This window comes from Oncorhynchus masou, chromosome 29, assembly GCF_036934945.1.
Source record: "Oncorhynchus masou masou isolate Uvic2021 chromosome 29, UVic_Omas_1.1, whole genome shotgun sequence".
NCBI classification, from domain to species: domain Eukaryota; kingdom Metazoa; phylum Chordata; class Actinopteri; order Salmoniformes; family Salmonidae; genus Oncorhynchus; species Oncorhynchus masou.
The window spans coordinates 26,567,610-26,595,305 of record NC_088240.1 but is presented as its reverse complement, the minus strand read 5'-3'; the positions used below and the strand labels follow the sequence as shown (position 1 = coordinate 26,595,305).

Below are 27,696 nucleotides of genomic sequence, written 5' to 3'. Positions count from 1 at the left end.
GACTGACCGATACCAAGGTTAACAGTGGTGCCAAACATGTAGAGAGAGATGACAGTGTTGAAAAAAGTATAATTGAAGACCATAGAGAAATTGATGCTGAAGAAAGAAATGAAGATCCACAGCGCACAAAGGAAGTAGAGAATTCCCTGCAGGATCCCAGTGATGGTGACCCTCATCTGACTGTGCAGGCGGGGAGAGGAGAAGGTGCTGCCGCTCTCTTTCATGCTCTTCATGTGTCTATACAGGTAACACACTGTGACCCAGCTCGACCCCACCATCACACACAGACAAAAAAACATGTAGATAACTTTGCAATAGAAACACACCAGGACAGTGTAATACAGTCCATCTGTAGAGCCAGAAACAGTGTCGTTTGTTGAAATGTAAGTGATGTTATCGTTTCCCTCAACATCTCTGAGACAATAAATTAGTGATGTACTAACAGCCAAGTCAAACAGAAAGAAAATTCTGTCGACAAACAGGCCCCAGTAAATTATGATTTTGATGTTCCTCTTCACCCAGATGAAGAGAGCTCGCTGGGCTGGGACGATCTGGGTGTAGTAGAAGAAATTCAGCCAAACAGAGGTTGACATGCTGGTAAATGCAGTGAACAACACTAACATATCAACATACTGGATCTCTTTGCTGTAAGTGAGTAGCCACACGCATTCCACCGTGATAAGAGAGACCAGGAAAATTGTGGTGCAGCAAACCAAGAATCCCAGGAGTAACTTCACAGGCTGTTTGAGACCCTCTCTGCCTCGCGGTGGACAGAAGAGGCAAAAAGCAAAAAACAAGTTTGCCAATATGTTAACAATAGCCAGAGGCCCGTTGACTATGATATAAGCCAATTCATCCATCACGATATAGGTAAACGACATTTCTGAAAATCCAGATGTTTACTGTATGTTTACAGGGAGTTACTCTGGGTGCTCAAGTGATGGAAAAGAAACCCTGTCAATATCTGAGGGACTGAGGTGTCTGAGGCAACATTGAAATCAAATTCAAATACAACCAATGCACATTGGAAATATGTAAATGATTGGTCAGCAACAGAAACCAAAAAGGAAGGAATATCTGCATGTAGCATTGCATAAGCTTCCTGTATGCTTAAAAACACACTACTTTCCATTTTTTGTGTGGTATAGATGTGTCTTTATGATATAGAGCTGTGGATAGGAATAATCTTGGTGTTGTATGAAGAAATCATCCACATGGAAAATGAAAGTAGATCAAATGCTCAGTATGGGTGATTCCCAATATAATCTCCTTCCTCCTGGAGTGTGTACTCTTTCACCATATCACCCATATCACTATGAGATCAACAACAGTCTGTATTCATAAACTGTCTCAGAGAAGCATTGCTAATCTAGGATCAGGACCCCCCCCCCCCCCCCCATGGCCATTTAATCAAATTCATTATAATCAAAAAGGCAGAACTGATCCTAGATCAGCACTCCTACTTTGATACACTTCAAGAATATAGGCCCTGAGTTTGAGTGTGATCATGCAAGTACAATTTCCCAGAATGATCACTTTTAAAGAGTCAGACAGGCAGTTTTACAGAACTTTATCTTATTTATTATTAAATACATGTCTGACTAAAACGCCAGAGGTAAGAGATCATTCATTTTAGAAGGAAGACAACAAATACATACAAGGAAACTCTATCTATTTGTAATTAAGCCTGCTGTTTTTAAAGTACATATTTATGCAAACAATCAACGAGATCTGAAACTTGGCATGGTGATTGATCTGAATTCATCCAAGATTCTCACACACATATACACACACTCTTATGGTCCAAACTTCAGATGTTACTCCTTATAGAATAGGGTGGGGTATGAGTCCCTCTTACAATGCAAGATGTTGAAAATGTCTTCATACATTTCTAACCGTTGAAATATTCAATAAATAACAACTGTTCTACTGTTCAGACCAACAGACTGCAGCAGACCTTGACCATCATTCAATCTGTCATATGAAACCACTTTGGTGCATCTATTCCTCATCTGACAAATACATAGCATTTTTGACATACATGTTTTTCCATCTCATATGTAGTTAAATATCTTCACAATGTAACAATACTTCACACACACAAAACAAGTTTGGCAGCTTGTCTTTTCAACCTGTATTTTCAGTGAAATAAAATAAGATAATGTTAATCTACAATTCGCAGCAGTTGGCAAATGGGTGCACACACACACACACACACACACACACACACACACACACTTTGTGGAACAGACATTTTCCCACACATTATGAATTCATGCGAACTATTATAATTTATGGATTATTGCTTGTGACATATAATCAAATCATATGATCAAATCGTATGATCCAAAATCAGTGTGAAGTGTTTTTGTTGCAGTCGTTCTTCAGTAGCTGGGCGTCAGAAGTAGTCCCGGCGTCGTGAGTCATCGCTGATGAAGGAAGGGTTCCACTGGGCAGGGTAGATGCAGGAGTGACGGGAGCCCGGCAGGCCGGAGAACGGGTAGAGGCCATTATGCTCCAGGTCAGAGTTACGCAAAGCAGGCTGCAACACAGGAAAATTAGATGAGGTGGTCAGTGTCAACAGCGGTGGAAGGAGAGCGGGACATGTATGCTAATCCTAACCTGCTGCCGTGGAGCAAAATTAACAAACGTAGTCGCCCTTCTGTCTAATTGGTTTGTCTATTGTTTTCTGGAGAAATGCCATATGTTTGTCTTATTACAAACCACCTGGTTTGGGTCCTGGATGCTGATCAGACAATATACTATGGGTATGACGGAGTGCCTGGACACAGCCCGTAGCCATATTATATTGGCCATATATCACAAACCCGAGGTGTTTATTGCTATTATAAACTGTTTACAAACATAATTTGAGCAGTAAAAATAAATGTTTTGTGATACCTGTGGTATACGGTCTGATATACCACAGCTATAGTAGTAGTTTCTATGCATACAGAGTAGCAGATACTATACGTACAGAGTAGTAGTTTCTATGCATACTGAGTAGTAGTTTCTATGCATACTGAGTAGTAGTTTCTATGCATACAGAGTAGTAGTTTCTATGCATACAGAGTAGTAGTTTCTATGCATACTGAGTAGTAGTTTCTATGCATACTGAGTAGTAGTTTCTATGCATACTGAGTAGTAGTTTCTATGCATACTGAGTAGTAGTTTCTATGCATACTGAGTAGTAGTTTCTATGCATACTGAGTAGTAGTTTCTATGCATACTGAGTAGTAGTTTCTATGCATACTGAGTAGTAGTTTCTATGCATACTGAGTAGTAGTTTCTATACATACTGAGTAGTAGTTTCTATGCATACTGAGTAGTAGTTTCTATGCATACTGAGTAGTAGTTTCTATGCATACTGAGTAGTAGTTTCTATACATACTGAGTAGTAGTTTCTATACGTACTGAGTAGTAGTTTCTATGCATACTGAGTAGTAGTTTCTATGCATACTGAGTAGTAGTTTCTATACATACTGAGTAGCAGTTTCTATATGTACTGAGTAGTAGTTTCTATACGTACAGAGTAGTAGTTTCTATGCATACTGAGTAGTAGTTTCTATGCATACTGAGTAGCAGTTTCTATGCATACTGAGTAGTAGTTTCTATGCATACTGAGTAGTAGTTTCTATACATACTGAGTAGTAGTTTCTATACATACTGAGTAGTAGTTTCTATACATACTGAGTAGCAGTTTCTATACATACTGAGTAGTAGTTTCTATGCATACTGAGTAGTAGTTTCTATACATACTGAGTAGCAGTTTCTATACGTACAGAGTAGTAGTTTCTATACATACTGAGTAGCAGTTTCTATACGTACAGAGTAGTAGTTTCTATGCATACAGAGTAGCAGTTTCTATACATACTGAGTAGCAGTTTCTATGCATACTGAGTAGTAGTTTCTATACGTACAGAGTAGTAGTTTCTATACATACTGAGTAGCAGTTTCTATACATACTGAGTAGTAGTTTCTATACGTACAGAGTAGTAGTTTCTATGCGTACAGAGTAGCAGTTTCTATGCATACTGAGTAGTAGTTTCTATACATACTGAGTAGCAGTTTCTATGCATACTGAGTAGTAGTTTCTATACGTACAGAGTAGTAGTTTCTATGCATACTGAGTAGTAGTTTCTATACATACTGAGTAGTAGTTTCTATGCATACTGAGTAGTAGTTTCTATACGTACTGAGTAGTAGTTTCTATGCGTACAGAGTAGCAGTTTCTATGCATACTGAGTAGCAGTTTCTATACATACTGAGTAGCAGTTTCTATGCATACTGAGTAGTAGTTTCTATACATACTGAGTAGCAGTTTCTATGCATACTGAGTAGTAGTTTCTATACATACTGAGTAGTAGTTTCTATACGTACAGTGTAGCAGTTTCTATGCATACTGAGTAGTAGTTTCTATACATACTGAGTAGCAGTTTCTATGCATACTGAGTAGTAGTTTCTATACGTACTGAGTAGTAGTTTCTATGCATACTGAGTAGTAGTTTCTATACGTACTGAGTAGTAGTTTCTATACGTACTGAGTAGCAGTTTCTATACATACTGAGTAGCAGTTTCTATACGTACTGAGTAGCAGTTTCTATACATACTGAGTAGCAGTTTCTATACATACTGAGTAGCAGTTTCTATACGTACTGAGTAGCAGTTTCTATACATACTGAGTAGCAGTTTCTATACGTACTGAGTAGTAGTTTCTATGCATACTGAGTAGCAGTTTCTATACATACAGAGTAGTAGTTTCTATACATACAGTGTAGCAGTTTCTATACGTACAGAGTAGTAGTTTCTATGCATACTGAGTAGCAGTTTCTATACATACAGAGTAGTAGTTTCTATACATACAGTGTAGCAGTTTCTATACGTACAGAGTAGTAGTTTCTATACATACAGTGTAGCAGTTTCTATACGTACAGAGTAGTAGTTTCTATACATACAGTGTAGCAGTTTCTATACGTACAGAGTAGTAGTTTCTATGCATACTGAGTAGCAGTTTCTATACATACAGAGTAGTAGTTTCTATACATACAGTGTAGCAGTTTCTATACGTACAGAGTAGTAGTTTCTATACATACAGTGTAGCAGTTTCTATACGTACAGAGTAGTAGTTTCTATGCATACTGAGTAGCAGTTTCTATACATACAGAGTAGTAGTTTCTATACATACAGTGTAGCAGTTTCTATACGTACAGAGTAGTAGTTTCTATGCATACTGAGTAGCAGTTTCTATACGTACAGAGTAGTAGTTTCTATGCATACTGAGTAGCAGTTTCTATACATACAGAGTAGTAGTTTCTATACGTACTGAGTAGCAGTTTCTATACGTACAGAGTAGTAGTTTCTATGCATACTGAGTAGCAGTTTCTATACGTACAGAGTAGTAGTTTCTATACGTACTGAGTAGCAGTTTCTATGCATACTGAGTAGCAGATACTATACGTACAGAGTAGTAGTTTCTATACATACTGAGTAGTAGTTTCTATGCATACTGAGTAGTAGTTTCTATGCATACTGAGTAGCAGTTTCTATACGTACAGTGTAGCAGTTTCTATACGTACAGTGTAGCAGTTTCTATACGTACTGAGTAGCAGTTTCTATACGTACAGAGTAGCAGTTTCTATACGTACAGAGTAGCAGTTTCTATACGTACAGTGTAGCAGTTTCTATACGTACTGAGTAGCAGTTTCTATACGTACAGAGTAGCAGTTTCTATACGTACAGAGTAGCAGTTTCTATACGTACAGTGTAGCAGTTTCTATACGTACTGAGTAGCAGTTTCTATACGTACAGAGTAGCAGTTTCTATACGTACAGTGTAGCAGTTTCTATACGTACAGAGTAGCAGTTTCTATACGTACAGAGTAGCAGTTTCTATACGTACAGAGTAGCAGTTTCTATACGTACAGAGTAGCAGTTTCTATGCGTACAGTGTAGCAGTTTCTATGCATACTGAGTAGTAGTTTCTATACGTACAGAGTAGTAGTTTCTATACATACTGAGTAGCAGTTTCTATACATACTGAGTAGTAGTTTCTATACGTACAGAGTAGTAGTTTCTATGCGTACAGAGTAGCAGTTTCTATGCATACTGAGTAGTAGTTTCTATACATACTGAGTAGCAGTTTCTATGCATACTGAGTAGTAGTTTCTATACGTACAGAGTAGTAGTTTCTATGCATACTGAGTAGTAGTTTCTATACATACTGAGTAGTAGTTTCTATGCATACTGAGTAGTAGTTTCTATACGTACTGAGTAGTAGTTTCTATGCGTACAGAGTAGCAGTTTCTATGCATACTGAGTAGCAGTTTCTATACATACTGAGTAGCAGTTTCTATGCATACTGAGTAGTAGTTTCTATACATACTGAGTAGCAGTTTCTATGCATACTGAGTAGTAGTTTCTATACATACTGAGTAGTAGTTTCTATACGTACAGTGTAGCAGTTTCTATGCATACTGAGTAGTAGTTTCTATACATACTGAGTAGCAGTTTCTATGCATACTGAGTAGTAGTTTCTATACGTACTGAGTAGTAGTTTCTATGCATACTGAGTAGTAGTTTCTATACGTACTGAGTAGTAGTTTCTATACGTACTGAGTAGCAGTTTCTATACATACTGAGTAGCAGTTTCTATACGTACTGAGTAGCAGTTTCTATACATACTGAGTAGCAGTTTCTATACATACTGAGTAGCAGTTTCTATACGTACTGAGTAGCAGTTTCTATACATACTGAGTAGCAGTTTCTATACGTACTGAGTAGTAGTTTCTATGCATACTGAGTAGCAGTTTCTATACATACAGAGTAGTAGTTTCTATACATACAGTGTAGCAGTTTCTATACGTACAGAGTAGTAGTTTCTATGCATACTGAGTAGCAGTTTCTATACATACAGAGTAGTAGTTTCTATACATACAGTGTAGCAGTTTCTATACGTACAGAGTAGTAGTTTCTATACATACAGTGTAGCAGTTTCTATACGTACAGAGTAGTAGTTTCTATACATACAGTGTAGCAGTTTCTATACGTACAGAGTAGTAGTTTCTATGCATACTGAGTAGCAGTTTCTATACATACAGAGTAGTAGTTTCTATACATACAGTGTAGCAGTTTCTATACGTACAGAGTAGTAGTTTCTATACATACAGTGTAGCAGTTTCTATACGTACAGAGTAGTAGTTTCTATGCATACTGAGTAGCAGTTTCTATACATACAGAGTAGTAGTTTCTATACATACAGTGTAGCAGTTTCTATACGTACAGAGTAGTAGTTTCTATGCATACTGAGTAGCAGTTTCTATACGTACAGAGTAGTAGTTTCTATGCATACTGAGTAGCAGTTTCTATACATACAGAGTAGTAGTTTCTATACGTACTGAGTAGCAGTTTCTATACGTACAGAGTAGTAGTTTCTATGCATACTGAGTAGCAGTTTCTATACGTACAGAGTAGTAGTTTCTATACGTACTGAGTAGCAGTTTCTATGCATACTGAGTAGCAGATACTATACGTACAGAGTAGTAGTTTCTATACATACTGAGTAGTAGTTTCTATGCATACTGAGTAGTAGTTTCTATGCATACTGAGTAGCAGTTTCTATACGTACAGTGTAGCAGTTTCTATACGTACAGTGTAGCAGTTTCTATACGTACTGAGTAGCAGTTTCTATACGTACAGAGTAGCAGTTTCTATACGTACAGAGTAGCAGTTTCTATACGTACAGTGTAGCAGTTTCTATACGTACTGAGTAGCAGTTTCTATACGTACAGAGTAGCAGTTTCTATACGTACAGAGTAGCAGTTTCTATACGTACAGTGTAGCAGTTTCTATACGTACTGAGTAGCAGTTTCTATACGTACAGAGTAGCAGTTTCTATACGTACAGTGTAGCAGTTTCTATACGTACAGAGTAGCAGTTTCTATACGTACAGAGTAGCAGTTTCTATACGTACAGAGTAGCAGTTTCTATACGTACAGAGTAGCAGTTTCTATGCGTACAGTGTAGCAGTTTCTATGCATACTGAGTAGCAGTTTCTATACGTACAGTGTAGCAGTTTCTATACGTACAGTGTAGCAGTTTCTATACGTACAGTGTAGCAGTTTCTATACGTACAGAGTAGCAGTTTCTATACGTACAGAGTAGCAGTTTCTATACGTACAGAGTAGCAGTTTCTATACGTACAGAGTAGCAGTTTCTATACGTACAGAGTAGCAGTTTCTATACGTACAGTGTAGCAGTTTCTATATGTACAGTGTAGCAGTTTCTATACGTACAGTGTAGCAGTTTCTATACGTACAGAGTAGCAGTTTCTATACGTACAGTGTAGCAGTTTCTATACGTACAGAGTAGCAGTTTCTATACGTACAGAGTAGCAGTTTCTATACGTACAGAGTAGCAGTTTCTATACGTACAGTGTAGCAGTTTCTATGCGTACAGTGTAGCAGTTTCTATACGTACAGTGTAGCAGTTTCTATGCGTACAGAGTAGCCGTTTCTATACGTACAGAGTAGCCGTTTCTATACGTACAGAGTAGCCGTTTCTATAAGTACAGAGTAGTAGTTTCTATATGTACAGAGTAGCAGTTTCTATACGTACAGAGTAGCAGTTTCTATGCGTACAGTGTAGCAGTTTCTATGCGTACAGTGTAGCAGTTTCTATACGTACAGTGTAGCAGTTTCTATGCGTACAGAGTAGCAGTTTCTATACGTACAGAGTAGTAGTTTCTATACGTACAGTGTAGCAGTTTCTATACGTACAGTGTAGCAGTTTCTATGCGTACAGTGTAGCAGTTTCTATGCGTACAGTGTAGCAGTTTCTATACGTACAGTGTAGCAGTTTCTATACGTACAGTGTAGCAGTTTCTAAGCGTACAGTGTAGCAGTTTCTATGCGTACAGAGTAGCAGTTTCTATACGTACAGTGTAGCAGTTTCTATACGTACAGTGTAGCAGTTTCTATACGTACAGTGTAGCAGTTTCTATACGTACAGTGTAGCAGTTTCTATACGTACAGAGTAGCAGTTTCTATACGTACAGAGTAGTAGTTTCTATGCGTACAGTGTAGCAGTTTCTATGCGTACAGTGTAGCAGTTTCTATACGTACAGAGTAGCAGTTTCTATACGTACAGAGTAGTAGTTTCTATGCGTACAGTGTAGCAGTTTCTATGCATACAGTGTAGCAGTTTCTATACGTACAGAGTAGCAGTTTCTATACGTACAGTGTAGCAGTTTCTATGCGTACAGTGTAGCAGTTTCTATGCGTACAGTGTAGCAGTTTCTATGCATACAGAGTAGCCGTTTCTATACGTACAGAGTAGTAGTTTCTATACGTACAGAGTAGTAGATGTCTGTCATCTGTAGCAGGTTCTTGGTGCTACCGTTCTGCTGCAACTCGATGGTTTCCCTCCCCCACTCCATAGAAACACGGTTAATCTTCGGGAACTCTGGGTACGGCGACATCTGAAAATCTCCGCTTTTGAAAATAATCTTATTGATGTCATTCTTGTCTTTCCTGTAAAGAGATAGACAGACAAATATTAGTTCAAAGGCAGCACGTTGACTGAGTTTAGTAAAACATTTGCATGTTATTATTGCGTTATTACATCATTATTAACGCTTAAGTGATTTCCAAATTGTGTGGACAATAAAGTTTTCGAATTGAGATATTATTAGTTTGATAAATATAATACAACATGGACTGAGAATAAGGAATTAGGTTTTGTAATTCTATTATTGTGTTATTAGATGTTAATAATAATTGTCATTGAGTCTTACTTGCACCAGGTGACAATGAGAGCGATGATGAGAATAAGGAGTAGACCACCCCCTGCTGGCGATACCACCACAGCTATCAGCTTGTAGACTAGTAGAAACGCAAAACATTATGAATAAACTGGAGGTCTGAGTGGTATACTACAAAGCAAGTTAGATCTACTCAGACTTTTTTACAGCTAGCCAGCTTCACATTCCAGCTCAGGTTCCATCCATACTACGACGGTGGATATTGCTCGTCCGTCTGCCGCTAACTCTAGCAGGCTTGTAACTGCACGTGCATGTCCTACATTGCTCGTCGAACTCCAAACTCTTCATTGAGACAATGCTGGAACATCAATCCATGGGCGAGTCAGTGCCACATTTGAATTTGTGCCATAATCAAAATGACAGAAAAGCGATTTTGCAAATTCAGCAGGTTATGGTGTGAAATAGGATTTTAAAAGTATTTTTTTAAATTACTTATAGGTAACCCTGGCAATTTGACTGTTAAACTCACGGGAACACTAACAATGGCTGCCAGTCTTGACATGAATGGAAACTGTCATCTATGGATTACACAGTATATCACAAGAGTGCACCCCTCACATTTTTGTAAATATTTGAGTATATCTTATCATGTGACAACACTGAAGAAATGACACTTTGCTACAATGTAAAGTAGTGAGTGTACAGCTTGTATAACAGTGTAAATTTGCTGTCCCCACAAAATAACTCAACACACAGACATTACTGTCTAAACTGCTGGCAACAAAAGTGAGTACACCCCTAAGTGAAAATGTCCAAATTGGGCCCAAAGTGTCATTTTCCAGCACTGCCTTAACCCTCTTGGGCATGGAGTTCACCAGAGCTTCACCAGGGAGGGAAAATTGATAATTTGGCCCAATTTGGACATTTTCACTTAGGGGTGTACTCACTTTTGTTGCCAGCGGTTTAGACAATGGCTGTGTGAGTTATTTTGTGGGGACAGCAAATTTACACTGTTATACAAGCTGCACACTCACTACTTTGTAGCAAAGTGTCCTTTCTTCAGTGTTGTCACATGAAAAGATATACTCAAATATTTACAAAAAATGTGAGGGGTGTACTCTTGTGATATACTGTCTGTCTATGGTTGGTTGCGGCTGTCAGTTTGCCTTTCGCAAATTTCAAAATACAATCATATGAAAAACAAAGACTAGAAAAAAAATACTGTCATTACTATTTTATTTAACTAAATGTGTAATGTGATAGGTATTTTCTACACCAAAAATTATAATTTGATTCATAAAATAATCTGTCTTCTTCCTCAAATGCAAGGGATGATGGCACAATCTTTACGAGAGGGAGAGTATCTGATGTCATTGGTCTAAAACTCATGGCTCAGACACTTCAGGATAAATGGAGTTAGCTTGTCCCGGAGCAGGTTAGTTCTGAAGGATTCGATGCCATAAAAAGACACCTGGCTAAAAGGTGAGCCACTTTCATGATAACGGTAATCCCGAGATTAACTCACTAATTCGCAGTATAGGGCTCTGGCGCTTCATTGTGATTATGACTGCATAAAAAAGATTTTGCCCGCGCTTCAGGTCGCTGTATCGGTCTGCTTATACAGGGCTAGTAAAAGCCCAGTGCACTACTTTTGTGAAGAAAAACAAAAATAAAATTCTTAATAAAATATTTTTTTTTCATTCAGGTTTTTTAGGTGCACCCTGCAGCACCCTAAGCACCCCTACCTCCCGTGACTATGGTTCATCTGACTTTGGGGAAGAAGATAAATCCTGAAGGATGCCTTAAATGATTATGTTGTCTTGATTCTCAATATTTTTTTTCCTCACACTTTTTAATTTTGTTATTAAACTCTCCTACTTACAATTTCCACAGTTGAATCCTCCAAATCCAAATGTGCACCTGAAAGATATAAACAGCCAAATAAAAGACCAAAGCATGAATTAACAGAATGGTCCATGGAATAGAGTTCTCATTACTTACCTGACACAGGTTCCATTGACCCGTTTCAGACCATCACCACATTCTGTAAGATAAGGAATGTTATTTTACAATTATTTCAAAACAAGAACATTTCAGTTATATAATGCATTTTCTTTTCAATATGATGCTGGCTACAATGAAATAAAAATAATGAAGTGAATTTTACAGAAGATTGACCCAGGGTCATATTCACTTGGCACCAAACGGAAAAAAAGACTGAAATGGGAGAGGGGGGGCTACTTGAACATGTCAATAGGAAACGCTATGTTGTGCTCTAACGTCTGCTCGCTCCATCCTTCCATGCCCCACCTATACAGGACTGAGGCCTATCCTCTCCCTCCACCCTCTCCCAGACTTCACCTATGCAGGACTGAGACCTATCCTCTCCCTCCACCCTCTCCCAGACTTCACCTATACAGGACTGAGGCCTATCCTCTCCCTCCACCCTCTCCCAGACTTCACCTATGCAGGACTGAGGCCTATCCTCTCCCTCCACCCTCTCCCAGACTTCACCTATGCAGGACTGAGGCCTATCCTCTCCCTCCACCCTCTCACAGACTTCACCTATACAGGACTGAGGCCTATCCTCTCCCTCCACCCTCTCCCAGACTTCACCTATGCAGGACTGAGGCCTATCTTCTATCCTCCTATCCTCTCCCTCCACCCTCTCCCAGACCGAGGCCTCACCTATACAGGACTGAGACCTATCCTCTCCCTCCACCCTCTCCCAGACTTCACCTATACAGGACTGAGACCTATCCTCTCCCTCCACCCTCTCACAGACTTCACCTATGCAGGACTGAGGCCTATCTTCTATCCTCCTATCCTCTCCCTCCACCCTCTCCCAGACCGAGGCCTCACCTATACAGGACTGAGACCTATCCTCTCCCTCCACCCTCTCCCAGACTTCACCTATACAGGACTGAGACCTATCCTCTCCCTCCACCCTCTCACAGACTTCACCTATGCAGGACTGAGGCCTATCTTCTATCCTCCTATCCTCTCCCTCCACCCTCTCCCAGACTTCACCTATACAGGACTGAGACCTATCCTCTCCCTCCACCCTCTCCCAGACTTCACCTATACAGGACTGAGACCTATCCTCTCCCTCCACCCTCTCCCAGACTTCACCTATGCAGGACTGAGACCTATCTTCTATCCTCCTATCCTCTCCCTCCACCCTCTCCCAGACCCAGGCCTCACCTATGCAGGACTGAGACCTATCCTCTCCCTCCACCCTCTCCCAGACTTCACCTATACAGGACTGAGGCCTATCCTCTCCCTCCACCCTCTCCCAGACTTCACCTATGCAGGACTGAGGCCTATCCTCTCCCTCCACCCTCTCCCAGACTTCACCTATGCAGGACTGAGGCCTATCCTCTCCCTCCACCCTCTCACAGACTTCACCTATACAGGACTGAGGCCTATCCTCTCCCTCCACCCTCTCCCAGACTTCACCTATGCAGGACTGAGGCCTATCTTCTATCCTCCTATCCTCTCCCTCCACCCTCTCCCAGACCGAGGCCTCACCTATACAGGACTGAGACCTATCCTCTCCCTCCACCCTCTCCCAGACTTCACCTATACAGGACTGAGACCTATCCTCTCCCTCCACCCTCTCACAGACTTCACCTATGCAGGACTGAGGCCTATCTTCTATCCTCCTATCCTCTCCCTCCACCCTCTCCCAGACCGAGGCCTCACCTATACAGGACTGAGACCTATCCTCTCCCTCCACCCTCTCCCAGACTTCACCTATACAGGACTGAGACCTATCCTCTCCCTCCACCCTCTCACAGACTTCACCTATGCAGGACTGAGGCCTATCTTCTATCCTCCTATCCTCTCCCTCCACCCTCTCCCAGACTTCACCTATACAGGACTGAGACCTATCCTCTCCCTCCACCCTCTCCCAGACTTCACCTATACAGGACTGAGACCTATCCTCTCCCTCCACCCTCTCCCAGACTTCACCTATGCAGGACTGAGACCTATCTTCTATCCTCCTATCCTCTCCCTCCACCCTCTCCCAGACCCAGGCCTCACCTATACAGGACTGAGACCTATCCTCTCCCTCCACCCTCTCACAGACTTCACCTATGCAGGACTGAGACCTATCTTCTATCCTCCTATCCTCTCCCTCCACCCTCTCCCAGACCCAGGCCTCACCTATGCAGGACTGAGGCCTATCTTCTATCCTCCTATCCTCTCCCTCCACCCTCTCCCAGACCCAGGCCTCACCTATGCAGGACTGAGACCTATCCTCTCCCTCCACCCTCTCCCAGACCCAGGCCTCACCTATGCAGGACTGAGACCTATCCTCTCCCTCCACCCTCTCCCTCCACCCTCTCCCAGACCCAGGCCTCACCTATACAGGACTGAGACCTATCTTCTATCCTCCTATCCTCTCCCTCCACCCTCTCCCAGACCCAGGCCTCACCTATGCAGGACTGAGGCCTATCTTCTATCCTCCTATCCTCTCCCTCCACCCTCTCCCAGACCCAGGCCTCACCTATGCAGGACTGAGGCCTATCTTCTATCCTCCTATCCTCTCCCTCCACCCTCTCCCAGACCCAGGCCTCACCTATGCAGGACTGAGACCTATCCTCTCCCTCCACCCTCTCCCAGACCCAGGCCTCACCTATGCAGGACTGAGACCTATCTTCTATCCTCCTATCCTCTCCCTCCACCCTCTCCCAGACCCAGGCCTCACCTATGCAGGACTGAGGCCTATCTTCTATCCTCCTATCCTCTCCCTCCACCCTCTCCCAGACCCAGGCCTCACCTATGCAGGACTGAGGCCTATCTTCTATCCTCCTATCCTCTCCCTCCACCCTCTCCCAGACCCAGGCCTCACCTATGCAGGACTGAGGCCTATCTTCTATCCTCCTATCCTCTCCCTCCACCCTCTCCCAGACCCAGGCCTCACCTATGCAGGACTGAGACCTATCCTCTCCCTCCACCCTCTCCCAGACCCAGGCCTCACCTATACAGGACTGAGGCCTATCCTCCTATCCTCTCCCTCCACCCTCTCCCAGACTTCACCTATGCAGGACTGAGACCTATCCTCTCCCTCCACCCTCTCCCAGACCCAGGCCTCACCTATACAGGACTGAGGCCTATCCTCCTATCCTCTCCCTCCACCCTCTCCCAGACTTCACCTATACAGGACTGAGACCTATCCTCTCCCTCCACCCTCTCCCAGACTTCACCTATACAGGACTGAGGCCTATCTTCTATCCTCCTATCCTCTCCCTCCACCCTCTCCCAGACCCAGGCCTCACCTATGCAGGACTGAGACCTATCCTCTCCCTCCACCCTCTCCCAGACCCAGACTTCACCTATGCAGGACTGATCCTCAGGATTGAGTTTGAAGTACCCTGGTTGACACTGGCAGTAGGCTGTCCCATTGGAGTCGGTACAAAAAGAATGCTCAGGGTGACACTGGATATTCTGGGCCAGACACAGACTCTCAACTAAGGGACAGAGAGAGGAGAGAGGTGTGGTAAAGATGGTTGTAACAGGGCCAGGTATGATATTTAAAACATGCTAATGTCGTACATTGACTTCCATTGTTTTATGGTTAGGAAATGCCTAATTAGTTAGCAGATGGTGGCCGAAACCCAAAGAGTGGATTGCATGATGTCCTTGTCCCCACAAACTGCTTACAAGGTAACCAAACAAATAAGTCATTTTGAAATTATGATGAACTATCCCTTTAAGACGGGGGTTACGGGGAAAGAGGTGAGGATGGGAGGGAGAGAGTGCTGTACCATGATAGGAAAGTTGGTGAGTGACCCCCACTCGGCAGTGTCCAGCGGTGCTGTTACAGTTGTGCAGAGACATCTGTATGATGTGGTAGACCTCAGAGCTGGTCACATCAGTAGAGATAGAGAACATGTTGACAGCAGAGATATGAACTCCGTCCTCCCCTCTGGAACACACACGTCACAGCAAACTTGATTTGAAGTCCATTTAAAATCCCAACACACGAAGGTCATGCTGAAAGCGTCAGAGTTTTTGTTCTATTGAACACTCCATTACAATAAAGGCATTTTAAATATATGGTCCTGATTGTTCTTTTTTTTAAAGGAAACTTTACATACAAAATACACAAGAACCAAAAAAGTATGGCTTGTTGTCATGCATTCAGAGTATGCATGACAAGGGGGAAGAAGAAACTCACTTTTTACTCAAAGAAGAGCGCCGGTAACCACGCAGAATTGATAGTGAGGCATTCAGCTGTAAAATATATATTTTTTTAACTATTATTAATAATCACCATATAATACATAAACTATACCTTCCTTGCATTCATAATACATCTATTATCATGTTTGAACAGGTTTGCTGCCTCACTACAACAGATCCACAATAGTATACTGTATATCAGTGATTGTAATTTCTCTCTCCCCACTAGGGTTGCAAAACACCCGGTAATTTAGCAAATGTACAAAATTCTTGAAATATTCTAAAATGACTGGTTCCACGGAATATTCCGGGTTATACACAGGGAATATTCCCTCCCTTTGCAACCCTACTCCCCACCATGTCCCTGTGCTCACCAGCTGGTTGATCTCTCTCTGGATCTCGTGCAGTGTGGCGCTCCTGGAGAGCAGGGGGACGTTGAAACTGAACGTGCCCAGGAAAGTTTTTGCTGTGGAGGAAAACAGACACTGTGGTTAACTAAGGTTCAAGACAGTCTGTAAAGTTTACAGTCAACCTTTTCATCTAATGAAATGATGGCATCCTGCTTGATATTGAATAAATACCTCAAAAAGTTTAGTAATCTCTTATCGTATCATAACATATACCATAATCTAATAACACAACCTATACCATAATCTAATAACATAATCTATACCATTACCTAATAACATATACCATAACCTATACCATAATCTAATCACATACCATAACATAAACTATAACATAAAATATACCATAACCCAATAACCTATACCATAACCTAATAAAACATATAGCACAACCTAATAAAACATATAGCACAACCTAATAAAACATATAGCACAACCTAATAAAACATATACCATAACCTAATAAAACATATAGCACAACCTAATAAAACATATAGCACAACCTAATAAAACATATAGCACAACCTAATAACCTATACCATAATCTAATAACGTAACCTATACCATAACATATACCATAACCTAATAACATAATATACATAACCTACACAATAACCTAACCTATACCGTAACATAACCTAATAACATATACCATAACCTAGTAACAAAACCTATACCATAATCCAATAACCTATAACATAACCTATACCATAACAAAATAACCTATATCATAACCTAATAACCTATACCATAACCTAATAACATATACCATAATCTGATAACCTATACCATAACCTAATAATCTATATCATAATCTAATAACCTATACCATACCATAACATAACCTAAACCATAACCTAATAGCATAAACTATACCATAATTGAATAACATACATCATAACCTAATAACTAAACATATATCATAACCTAATAACATATAGCATAACCCAATAACCTATATCATTACCTGACAACCTATACCATAACCTAAACCATAAGCTAATAACATATACCATAACCTAATATAACCTATACCATAACCTAACAACCTATGACATAACCTAATAACCTGTACCATAACCTAATAACATATAGCATAACCTATACCATAACCCAATAACCTATATCATAACCTATACCATAACCTATACCATAACCTAATATAACCTATACCATAACCTAACAACCTATGACATAACCTAATAACCTGTACCATAACCTAATAACATATAGCATAACCTATACCATAACCCAATAACCTATATCATAACCTATACCATAACCTATACCATAACCTAATATAACCTATACCATAACCTAACAACCTATGACATAACCTAATAACCTGTACCATAACCTAATAACATATAGCATAACCTATACCATAACCCAATAACATATATCATAACCTATACCATAACCTAATAACCTAAACCATAAGCTAATAACATATACCATAACCCAATAACCTATATCATAACCTATACCATAACCCAATAACCTATATCATAACCTATACCATAACCTATACCATAACCTAATATAACCTATACCATAACCTAACAACCTATGACATAACCTAATAATCTGTACCATAACCTAAACCATAAGCTAATAACATATACCATAACCCAATAACCTATATCATAACCTATACCATAACCCAATAACCTATATCATAACCTATACCATAACGTAATATAACCTATACCATAACCTAACAACCTATGACATAACCTAATAATCTGTACCATAACCTAATAACCTAAACCATAAGCTAATAACATATACCATAACCCAATAACCTATATCATAACGTATACCATAACCCAATAACCTATACCATAACCTATACCATAACCTAATATAACCTATACCATAACCTAAAAACCTATGACATAACCTAATAATCTGTACCATAACCTAATAACCTAAACCATAAGCTAATAACATATACCATAACCCAATAACCTATATCATAACCTATACCATAACCCAATAACCTATATCATAACCTATACCATAACCTATACCATAACCTAATATAACCTAACAACCTATGACATAACCTAATAACCTATATCATAACCTATACCATAACCTATACCATAACCTAACAACCTATGACATAACCCAATAACCTATATCATAACCTATACCATAACCTAATAACCTAAACCATAAGCTAATAACATATACCATAACCTAATAACCTAGATCATTAGCTAATAACATATACCATAACCTAAAAACCTATACCATAACCTAATAACCTATACCATAACATAATAACATAACATATACCATAACCTGATAACCTGTACCATTAGGTAATAACACAACATATACCATAACCTAAAAACCTATACCATAACCTATAGCATAACATAATAGCATAACCTGATAATATCCTTACCATAATCTAATAACACAACATAACTTAATAACATATACCATAACCTAATAACATACCATAACCTAATAATATACCATAACCAATACCATAAGCTAATAACATACAGCATAACCTAATAACATAATCTAGACCATAACCTAACAACCTGTACCATAACCTAATAACATATACCATACCATAGCCTATACCATAACTTAATTTAAATATACCTTAATATATACCATAACCTGACATACTATAACTTAATAACCTAACATACTATAACCTATACCATAACCTAATAGCCTATACCATAACCTAATAATCTATACCATAACCTAATAAACTATACCATAACCTAATAACCTATACCATAATCTATAACATAACATATACCATAACCCAATAACCTATACCATAACCTATAACATAGTAACCTATACCATAAGCTAATAACATAACATATACCATAACCTAATAACCTAACATACTATAACCTAATAACCTAACATACCATAAACGAATAATCTATACCATAACCTAATAACATACCTTATACCATAACAGAATAACATAGCCTAATCTAATAACATAATTCATGCCATATCCTAATAACATATACCAAAACCTAATAATCTAATCTAATAATCTATACCATAACCTATACCATAATTTAATAACATAACCTACACCATAACTAACACCAGAACATAACCTAATAACATATACCATCATCTAATAGCATAATCTAATAACATAACCTATACCATATACCATAACCTAATAACCTATACCATAACATATACCGTAACCTAATAACCTATACCATAACATATACCATAACCTAATACCATAATCTAATATATACCATAACCTTATAACCTATACCATAACATAATAACATATACCATAACCTAATACCATAACCTAATAACCTATACCATAACCGAATAACATAACAAATACCATAACCAAATAACCTATACCATAACCTAATAACATAACCCCAATATCTCTACTTGCACATTCCTCTTCTGCACATCTATCACTCCAGTGTTTAATTGCTAAATTGTAATTATTTTGCCACTACGGCCTATTTGTTGCCTTACCTCCCTTATATTACCTCATTTGCACACACTGTATATAGACCCTCTCTATAAAGTGAGTGCAACCTAATAACATAACATATACCATAACCTAATCTATAAGGCCCTGAGTATTGTTTATATTTTCATTGTTATAGGACATGAGACCTTGTAAATAGAGTACTGATATGTACAGTAGGTTTAGCTATAAGATTTATCGTGCAACTGTCTTACTTTATTAGAACTCAAACTGGTCCTGTATGTCTCAGTTGGTAGAGCATGGCGCCACCACCAGGGTTGTGGGTTTGATTCCCATTCATAAAATGTATGCAAACACGACTATAAGTCACTTTGGATAAAAGCGTCTGCTAAATGGCATATATTATTATTATGTATTATTATACTGTATATTAAATAAGAACCTAAATATTGTATATATTTTTATTGTCATAGGAGACTTCGTAAACAAAGGCTGTACTGTTTATTTAGCCGTACCTCGCGTGCAGTCTCTTCCGTGCTCCATGTCCAGACCCAGGGGACACTCACAGCTGAAGGAGCCCCTGGTATTAACACAAGTAGAGTCACTGGGACAGGGACCCAAGGGGCCACTCTCACACTCATCCACATCTGAACCAACACAGCACAACAGAGACAAAGGACAGAGGAGAGAGGGCGGGTCAACACAATATACAGCTGACTATGCACCCACCCCGCTCCCCCCACAAAGACTATACCATTCAATACCATTAGCAATATATAAACTTCACCAATGGCTCATATACTAACATACAGTATGGCTGGGAATTGTAGGTTGAGCTCACCCTCATTGCAGGTAGGTCCTGTCCATGATGACAGACAGTCACAGGTGAACCCAGTCAATCCATAGGGTATACACTCACCTCCATTCAGACAGGGGCCGGAATCACAGGCACTACCTAAAGAAGAGAGCAGGATTCAGAATAACGTACTGTATCTCATAACAATGCAGTTCATTGTTTCTTACGATTTTCTTTATTGTTCCAAAGTCAGTTGGTTTTGGGATCTTCATTTCACTTTTCCAGCTCAATTCAAGGCAAAACTAACTTTAGAAGAATCAAAGCATTGAAAGATATACTGTGTTGACAAACCTGGTGTCTGCGGTGTAGATCTGATGTCCATTGGAGCAGTGGCCACTTCTATCTCAGTGGTCCCCCTGTCAGTGTGTTTCCCTGTTGTGTGTAGTTCCACTGTGTTTCTGATGGGGACGCTGTAACTGTAGGAGGAGGCTGTAGTGGTGGTGATGCTGTGGGCCGTGGTGTCCCCCTGTGTGGCCGTGCTGGTCTCCAGGTGCAAGGTTTTGACGTCGGTGGAGCTCACCCCCGTTGAGGGCCCTTGGGTCTGAGTCTGAGTGGTGCCCGGGGGCTGGGGGGTGGAAGCAGAGCTCTGGAGACCCAAGGTAGTCTCTGTGGTAGTGGTGGTAGGGATGATGGTGGGCTGAGTCTGGGCCTCAATGGAAGTGGTGGTACTGGGCTGAACCATCCTCGTCGTAGTAAGAGGCGGGGTCGGTGTGGTGCTGGTTGCCATGGTAACAATGTAGGGCTCCTCCTCGGTGACCTGTGACTTTATTGTCATGGTAACATGTGTGGTGGACACCAGGACCTCTGTGGTCACCGGCGGCCGCTGAGTCTTGGGGATGAAGGGAGGCTGGGTGGCGAGGAACCGAGACAGGGAGTCATCCAGGGCAGTGGCACTATCTCGTAGTATTGGGGGAGCAGTAGTAAGACCCAGGCCTAGGATAGTATTGTCCTCTGTGTGGAGCGAAGGGACCCCCTCTGTCTCACCCTGCTCCCCCCGGGTGCTAGGGGGACCTGTGGAGGACTTGGTGGAGGTCTCAGACCCAGTGACCAGGATGGAGGGAGAATCTCTATCTGTTTCTCCTCCCTGAGAGGTGTTGTGGTGGCTGGGGCCTTCTTCTGGCGACAGCACAGGGGGCTGTGATGAAGCAGAGACCCCCTCTTCTGTCTGGGATGTCCTGCCTCTGGAGGGCTGACTAGAGTCTGTTGTGTCTGTGTCCCGTCTGCTGTGGTTATCAACCACCCTGAGCGGAGGGGTGGAGTTGGGGGTTCCCTCTGAAACCAGAGAGGTGAGGTCCTGCTGTTGGGTCACACTGAGAGGTCCAGTCAGTGGGTTGGTCCCTCTGGAGGCGAAACCACCAGGCCACTCTGTTTAGAAAGAAATAGAAGAGGTAGAGGAGGAGATACATTTATTTGTTAATTTACTACATGAGAAATGGTAATTATACTTTTGCATAACCCATCCTCCCCAGTAGGCATATGCATACAGTGCATATATATGCACAGACCTACATATACACAGCGAGAGAGTTTGAGGGCTGTTTACCCTGTGAGGAGTCGGTGTGGTGGTAAGAGTCAGACCCAGATGTAGCATCATGCCCATGCTCAGGTCCTGTGAAGGGTATCCTGATGGTGACGGCCCCAGCCCCGGCTCCAGTGCGGCCAGTCGGGAGGTCCCAGGTGGAGGCCCGTGACTGGGAGGAGGAGTTGGAGTCCTCAGAGTACATGGAGGTGTTGTTGGATATCACAGACAGTAAAGTCCTCTCTCCCGCTCGACTCACAGTGGAGGAGATGTAGGTGCTGTCAGTTTGGATGGGGATGGGGAGAGCCACGGTTCCTTGGTCTGTTAACTGGTCCTGTCTGAGAGTGGCTGTTGACTGCCCATGCCCGAGACCCGCGGTGCCTCGGTTCGTCGACTGGTCCTCCCCGAGACCTGCGGTGCCTCGGTTCACCGACTGGTCCTCTCCGAGACCCGCGGTGCCTCGGTTCGCCGACTGGTCCTCTCCGAGACCCGCGGTGCCTCGGTTCGCCGACTGGTCCTCTCCGAGACCCGCGGTGTCTCGGTTCGCCGACTGGTCCTCTCCGAGACCCACGGTGCCTCGGTTCGTCGACTGGTCCTGCCTGAGACCCACGGTGCCTTGGTTCGTCGACTGGTCCTGCCTGAGACCCACGGTGCCTTGGTTCGTCGACTGGTCCTGCCTGAGACTCACAGTGCCACGGTTCGTCGACTGGTCCTGCCTGAGACCCACGGTGCCTCGGTTCGTCGACTGGTCCTGCCTGAGACCCACGGTGCCTTGGTTCATCAACTGGTCCTGCCTGAGACCCACGGTGCCACGGTTCGTCGACTGGTCCTGCCTGAGACCCACGGTGCCACGGTTCGTCGACTGGTACGGCCTGAGACCCACGGTGCCACGGTTCGTCGACTGGTCCTGCCTGAGACTGCTGTCAGCATCAGGGCTGTCATGAGGGAGTCTGGCTTGTGTCACAGACCTGAGGTCCACTCGAAGCCCAGGGTAGGTCTCTAGTAGGTGGTCTGGTGCTAGTCTGGTCTGGTCCTCCCAATGTTTGGTAGCCTCTGTGGACACTACAATGGTAGAGCTCATCTGCTCTTTCGACAAACTAAGGGTTCCTTCTGATGCCCCGCGGTTTGAGACCGTGGAGAGATGTGTGTTTTGTTCAGTGGCTGTGAATAATAAATAAATACAATTAAGGATGATAGGTAAGAGTTTTCTGTATAAAAGTAAAGCAGTGTGTCCCAAGGGCCAACATAATGAGTTGAGGAGAAAGCCAAAACCAAAATTTAAATGTCTGCAATGTGCACATCAGGCCACCAGATGACCCCAGAGTGGTCTTGTCTGAAAGGGAAGACGTTGCCAGGAGTTACTACCCGTGGATGTAATGATTTTAGGTGGAGAACAATTGGCAGCCCGGCCTGACTACCCTGACAAAAGCCTGGACCCTAAATATGTAGGTGCACTCAGGCCTTTGGGACCTTGCCATTTCCTTCCTCATCCTGATCTAGCAGAAGCCATAGATGTTAAAATGCAGTCACATCGCAGATGTCGGTTGGGTTCATGTTGAGGCAGAGTTGGCTCTCTGGCTCAAAGTTTGTATAAGCTTTATGAAAACAATTCATATCTCAAGTCCCATAAATGTGACATTTCATTGGTAAGTCCATTGCTGATTTTTTTTGTTGCCAATGATGTTTCTGTTTGTAAAGATGACTAGACCTCCTAATACTAAGATATGGCAGTTCTAGGCCTACACATGCAGACACTATATGTAAGCTATTTAATGGTAACAAAACAGACACCCCGGGTGTTGACAGCCTGCCTGTCTGTAGGGAAGGCTTGTGCCTGGCACTTCTGCACTGACTCAACACTGCTGCTGGAGGGCTTTGGAACAATAACCTACTGCCAGTGCCAAAGAAGAGCTGAGCACTGCCTGTGCTGGATAACATCCTGAATGTAACACAGCAATGACACACTCAGACAGTCACACTGTCAGACAGTCAGTACGCAGATAGAGGGAAGAAGAGTTCAGCAATGGTAGAGTCAGTCCACAGAGAGAGACCTAAGGATGCATCCCAAATAGCACACTATGAGTTAAACACGCACAATGAGTTAGCTTGTGTGTGTTTAGTTTTTTTCTTTCTAAACCAGCACCATCATTTGTGCAATCATTTGTGTTGCTCCCAGTTCATGACGATGATGAAATGGGTTCTGTCCCAAATTACACCCTTGGCTGTTCCATAAAGTTCCAGACTCAGACCTTTTGACAGAGACTATAGCAAGCTTATATAGTGGATGTGAAAGTTGCCCCAAAGCATGTTGGCTGGAGTACATTGTAAAGAAAATCACAACTTCCCTGAGATCTGAAGCCAACCTCTGCTGGATAAGACAGTTGGCTTTGAGTTGTGTAGTGTGTGTTGTTTTGCAGAAGATCGCTAGTTCACGCCCTGCTCGGGGCATAACGTTTATATACAGAGACAGACTAGTCACCTTCTCAAGAAGCGGACCTCGACCCCTGTGCAGATAGAGGTTCAATTCCAGTAAAGGTTTGAGACAGCTGTTGCCACCAATCCGGTGTAGTGATTGACAAGGGAAAACGGTGGTTGAACCAGAGCATGTGCAGTTCACAGCCAAACACACTGCCCCCTGTGCCATAAAGGTTCAGACCTCTTGGTAGTGGCCGTAGTAACCTATGCATACAAGGAGGATATAATAGCTCTACTCTCTAATGAAGTCTGGGCAAATAATTACCGGAAAAAGTGAACACTTTATCCACATCTACTCACTGACAATAAGTCATAAGAATTTATGTAGGTAAACAACACTTCCAAAACTCTGGCTGAGTGCTGAAACAAGAGTCAACAAAGACATTCATTGGTTTGAAAGGTAAACCTTAGAAGTTGTTCAGTACAGGGTGTATTTTTCTAATCTAGTGTTAGGCCATTAGCTGCAAAGCACATTTTAGTATATTGTCTCAAATGATCACTATGATGAATTATACTGAACAAAAATATAAACACATCATGTAAAAGTGTTGGCCCCATTATTGATGAGCTGAAATAAAAAATCCCAGAAATGTTCCATACGAACAAAAAGCTTATTTTTCTCCAATTTTGTGCATACATTTGTTTACATCCCTGTTTGCTTGCATTTCTTCTTTGCCAAGATAACCCATCCACCTGACAGGTGTGGCATATAAAGAAGCTGATTAAACAGCATAATCATTACACAGGTGCACCTTGTGCTGGGGACAATAAAAATCCACGGGAAAACGTGCAGTCACAACACAAATCAGCTGACTGCTGGAATGTACACTAGATCTGTTGCCAGAGAATTGAATGTTCATTTCTCTTTCACAAGCCACCTCCAACATCGTTTTATAGAATTTGGCAGTAAGTCCAACTGGCCTCACAACCGCAGACCACGTGTAACCATGCCAGCCCAGGACCTTGTTCTGGGTGTTTCTACCTCAATGCTGTTATTTAATTTAGTCTAAATAGACCGCGGGATATTGATAAAGTAGCCTATAAACATGCAATAAATAGTCCGTTGTAGTTTACTTTTATATACAATGATTAAATCACGACTGAGATTTAAATAGTCTCTGACAACAAAAAACACCCCGACACTTAAAATATTGTCACCGCGGGCGATCCGTGCCACATAAAGGGATGGGACAGTGTGTAGAACCATTGACCTGTTTGCGAATCCCACCCTCTTCCATATGACTGTAGGTGCCTATTTTACTACCCCTTACCTGATTTGTCTTCACTCAATGTCCGGGTCTCACTGTCATCAGAATGCCGGGCTCGGTGGTATTGTTCAGTTCCAGTTGATGGCGATGATACCTCCCTAAAGTCTTTAGAAGTTCCCGAAGTAGTAAACAAGTATTTTGGTAAGGCAGATATTTCTTCAGAGTTCGTAACGCTGGGAGAAAAGTATCCCCTCGTTACCAGTGTCCTATCCATATCGTTGGTGCTGGAGGTATACGTCCACGCATTGATGGGCCTCAGAACGATCAATAGGACCACAAGAAAAAGACGGGCTAGGACTACGTGACTCAAAGAACACGTTTCCATAATCAAAACGACACGAAATCGGAAGGCAGGAGTATATTCCAAATAAGAAGCGGCGAGTCGCCCACTGCCATTGGAAATTGTGTTCTTCAGTAATTTCTCATTTAAAAAAATCAATTCGGAGACCCGAAACACCTATTGATCCAATGACGGGCAATAAATTCGATAACCATAAAGTGGTGATGGAAAAATAAGCATGTTATCACATCCGAGGCGCCTAGCTCCTCCTACACACATCAGCGATTGTAGTTCCCACCCAATTCCCAGTTGGCCGTCCGCGGACTAGAATATTGTTACACTACTAGACTTCAGAATATCCCGAATCTCTGATTCTGTTACTTTATATTGATTTCTTCAATATAAGATACAATAGTAAACTCGACATGCATGTCACAAGTGTGGAGTTGAGACCTCAAAGATGAAACGTCGACTTGATGTTACGAAATTGCAAATCAGCTGAAAATGTTGCACCACCCTCATCAACATGCAAGCAGATGAAGCCAGACATTTTAATCAGAGGTCAAACATAGATTGGAAGAAAATAACATGTATTGTTTATATATTCAATGATAATGGACACAATAAATAGAGAAGAACCATTTGAGCACATCATTGAGAGGAATGCATTGCTAAAACATGTAATGGACTGCCACAGTCAGAGACCTGTACAAATCCAGATGTCATAGAGTAGGACTACTGATTTTCAGCTTGACTGTTTATAATCTGTCTATAAATTCTAGAATGAGACATTACTTCAGCCTGGTCCCAGATCATTTTGTGCTGTTTTGCTAACTCCTATGGTCATTGTAACAAGTTGGCAAGACAGCCCAAACAAATATTGGACCAGGCTACTATGGTCTGTGATGGGACCAGCCATCCAGAGTTGTGGTGATTAGTTAAGTTGTAGGTGCGCCATCCTGTCTGGTTCGATAAAGGAAGACTGGTGGTAGCGGTCCCGAGAGGCAAAGTCCAGGTTTTCCTCTGTCAGCTGCCTAGTTTCCATGCCGACTCCTGACAGAGAGGGTGTCACAATAATCTGGTCCCGAGGAAGCTCACCCCTGAAGGAAAGGACATTAGAATAATTAGAATAGAATGTGCAGGCTCTATGGTCTGGGGGTCTAGGTACATGTATGCCTCCCCAGAGACCGGAATTCAATCCCAGTCTCCTCTTAAATCAGTCTCATGAGTTCCTGAACATTTCCCAAACTTGTTTACCAAGACGATGATTTTACTGCTTCTGTCTACTATATTTAATGATTATACTGTATATAGCAATTATCTACATATTTGGTTTTAAAGGTAGACTCGTCGATATGACGTAGATACATAAAGTAAACAGCATAGTGGGTTAATTTTCAAAACAACGAAGAGCGTTGAAGCGTGAGGCTCAAGTTGTTCGCTGTTTTGGTCCCGTAGCTACCATGTTGTGAAAAGCATGAGG

The 27,696-nt window shown here is 41.7% G+C and overlaps 2 protein-coding genes across 7 annotated transcripts in view; both read right to left on the bottom strand.

Annotated features, from left to right (window-relative positions):
* Positions 1 to 1,566: 1,566 nt before the first annotated feature.
* heg1 (heart development protein with EGF-like domains 1) lies at positions 1,567 to 26,475 on the bottom strand. The gene is made up of 14 exons (XM_064944419.1): positions 25,937 to 26,475; positions 22,215 to 23,351; positions 20,963 to 22,036; positions 20,657 to 20,770; positions 20,331 to 20,462; positions 16,323 to 16,414; positions 15,944 to 15,999; positions 15,531 to 15,691; positions 15,099 to 15,233; positions 11,758 to 11,800; positions 11,639 to 11,676; positions 9,790 to 9,877; positions 9,349 to 9,526; positions 1,567 to 2,542 (listed from the first exon to the last, which is right to left on the bottom strand). The coding sequence occupies exons 1-14, from the start codon at positions 26,256 to 26,258 to the stop codon at positions 2,399 to 2,401; spliced, it is 3,714 nt and encodes a 1,237-aa protein (XP_064800491.1). The 5' UTR covers positions 26,259 to 26,475; the 3' UTR covers positions 1,567 to 2,398.
* Positions 26,476 to 26,750: 275 nt separating this feature from the next.
* Positions 26,751 to 27,696, bottom strand: part of slc12a8 (solute carrier family 12 member 8) — a 30,818-nt gene continuing 29,872 nt past the window's right edge. For all 6 annotated transcript variants that reach the window (XM_064944413.1, XM_064944416.1, XM_064944417.1 and 3 more), the window contains one exon: positions 26,751 to 27,313. In XM_064944413.1, coding sequence (XP_064800485.1) covers positions 27,148 to 27,313 — 166 coding nt within the window. In that variant the 3' untranslated portion in view covers positions 26,751 to 27,147. The remainder of the gene's footprint in view (positions 27,314 to 27,696) is intronic.

Coding starts and splice junctions, on each gene's coding strand:
- heg1 (XM_064944419.1), bottom strand. CDS start 26,258: ATGGAAACGTGTTCTTTGAGTCACGTAGTCCTAGCCCGTCTTTTTCTT. Junction 11,801..15,098: donor TGAGGATCAGTCCTGCATAG/GTGAAGTCTGGG, acceptor CTTATCTTACAG/AATGTGGTGATGGTCTGAAA. Junction 9,527..9,789: donor CTCATTGTCACCTGGTGCAA/GTAAGACTCAAT, acceptor ATCTCTTTACAG/GAAAGACAAGAATGACATCA.